Source organism: Lupinus angustifolius, unplaced genomic scaffold (genome assembly GCF_001865875.1).
Source record: "Lupinus angustifolius cultivar Tanjil unplaced genomic scaffold, LupAngTanjil_v1.0 Scaffold_19_96, whole genome shotgun sequence".
In the NCBI taxonomy this organism is placed as follows: domain Eukaryota; kingdom Viridiplantae; phylum Streptophyta; class Magnoliopsida; order Fabales; family Fabaceae; genus Lupinus; species Lupinus angustifolius.
Window position 1 is genome coordinate 6,882 of NW_017719383.1, and position 1,784 is coordinate 8,665.

A 1,784-nucleotide genomic window follows, 5' to 3' on the forward strand; every position below is an offset into this window, starting at 1 on the left:
ACATATGCATAATTAGCCGAACTCCTTATAAATCTTTATTCCACAAATATGACTGAGAAATTGTGCATAGTTTCCGAACAAATTGTAATGGAATTTTAAATTATTTCATGATTCATAATAAAAGCAATCTATTTATATAAATTTATGTATTATACAGAAAGAAACAAATAACATTAATTATTCAAATAAAAATTATAATTGAATATCTTGTGAACCACGCAAAAAATAAACAATATTACAGTATAAAAACCAATTATAGACTAGAACCCAACAAAATAGAGAAAATTATAGTGTAATATTATTTTTACGTATAAGGATATGCAAAATCTTCATAATATTAGCACACTTGTTATTGATAGGATTGACCAAATTTATGTTATCTCAATTTATGTGTAGTAGGAACGGTGTGTTCAATTTTTATGCTTTTAGGTTCAACTTTAAACTCAATCAACATATTTGTTGTTAGTAGATTTCAAGAATTAAGCTTAGCTTAATAACTCCAGCTTGAAACCCAAGTGGGGATATTAGAGTGAGTGACGGAACATATATGATAATGGGCTTATGGCTATGCCCTTCGGTTCATAAAATGAGAAGAGTAAAAACTTTTCAAAAATTAAAAATAGACAACTCTTTATTATATATATATATATATATATAAATATATATTCAAATTGTTCTTTACAAATCTATTCAACTCTTCAACTTCAGCTTTTATATAAGCATCTGTGTTGGAAGCATCAAAATGGAATACTGCACAAAATAAATATAATGTTAAGAAATATAATAATTAGAAGAATGTAATATTTATCTACTGATAATGTATGAAAGAAATCGAGACTTACGAGTTGCAATTAATCTTAGGGTCAAGAGGAAATGATAAACGAATGTTACACAATTTAGGGAGTTGTTTGGATCGGTCAGGATTAACACCAATTACTGGAGCAGCTTGTTTGAAACATTCACAAAGAGCCCTTCGATTTTTAGTAGTTGTGGCTCCTTTGAAAATTGTTTTAGCTGCTGAGCAACATGAACTAGAAGGTTTTGGAGATCCAAATCCTTGCAAATATGGAATACAAGGCAATAAAAGTCTTTCAGCATCAACACATGTTATATCATTGATTTCGCTTGCTTTCAATGTTTCATACAATGAACTCAAAATCATCATTGAAAGGAACAAAGTTGCCACTGTTTTCTCCATCGTCATTTTTTCAATATCTATACTTCTTTTAATTTCACTGTGTATGAAGTTGAGATTACACATTAGATGCATCTCCTAATTTATAGCCAAATTATTTTGGAACTGTATAGGGATATATTAACAGCATTCAAGTAAATCTGATTGATAAATATAAATATATTAAAGTGCTGATATACATTGTCTATTCTCATTGAAAATTATATTAAATATTTTCTATCCGTTTTCATTTATGACAAATATTTGGTCAAATACACTGACATAAATATAGTTTATGCATAACTAATATAATTTATTAATCAATAAGATTTATTTCCGTTGTGAAATATTAATAACGAATTGGAATAATTTTAAATTGGTTAATAGTATTTCCAATGTTTTGGTATATTTCCAAAAAAAAGTGATAAATTCCATGTACATTTTAACATGTTGTTTCCACTTTAAAATCTTTTTTTCGTAAACAGTTAAAGTCAAATTAAAATTCATAATATATTGTTTAGTTCAATGTGTATTGTTTGTGATCTCTTACTATAAATAGATATTTATTATACTCAACTTAACCCTGAAGATTTTTTCATAACTCAATTTA

The 1,784-nt window shown here is 26.7% G+C and overlaps 1 protein-coding gene across 1 annotated transcript; it reads right to left on the reverse strand.

The window, feature by feature from the left end:
• Positions 1-677: 677 nt before the first annotated feature.
• On the reverse strand, positions 678-1,583 carry LOC109338248 (non-specific lipid-transfer protein AP10-like). Its single transcript, XM_019575443.1, has 2 exons — positions 843-1,583; positions 678-750 (listed from the first exon to the last, which is right to left on the reverse strand). The coding sequence occupies exons 1-2, from the start codon at positions 1,268-1,270 to the stop codon at positions 738-740; spliced, it is 441 nt and encodes a 146-aa protein (XP_019430988.1). The 5' UTR covers positions 1,271-1,583; the 3' UTR covers positions 678-737.
• Positions 1,584-1,784: the final 201 nt, after the last annotated feature.

Excerpts from the sequence above, each read along its gene's own strand:
- LOC109338248 (XM_019575443.1), bottom strand. The coding sequence starts at position 1,270 with ATGCATCTAATGTGTAATCTCAACTTCATACACAGTGAAATTAAAAGA.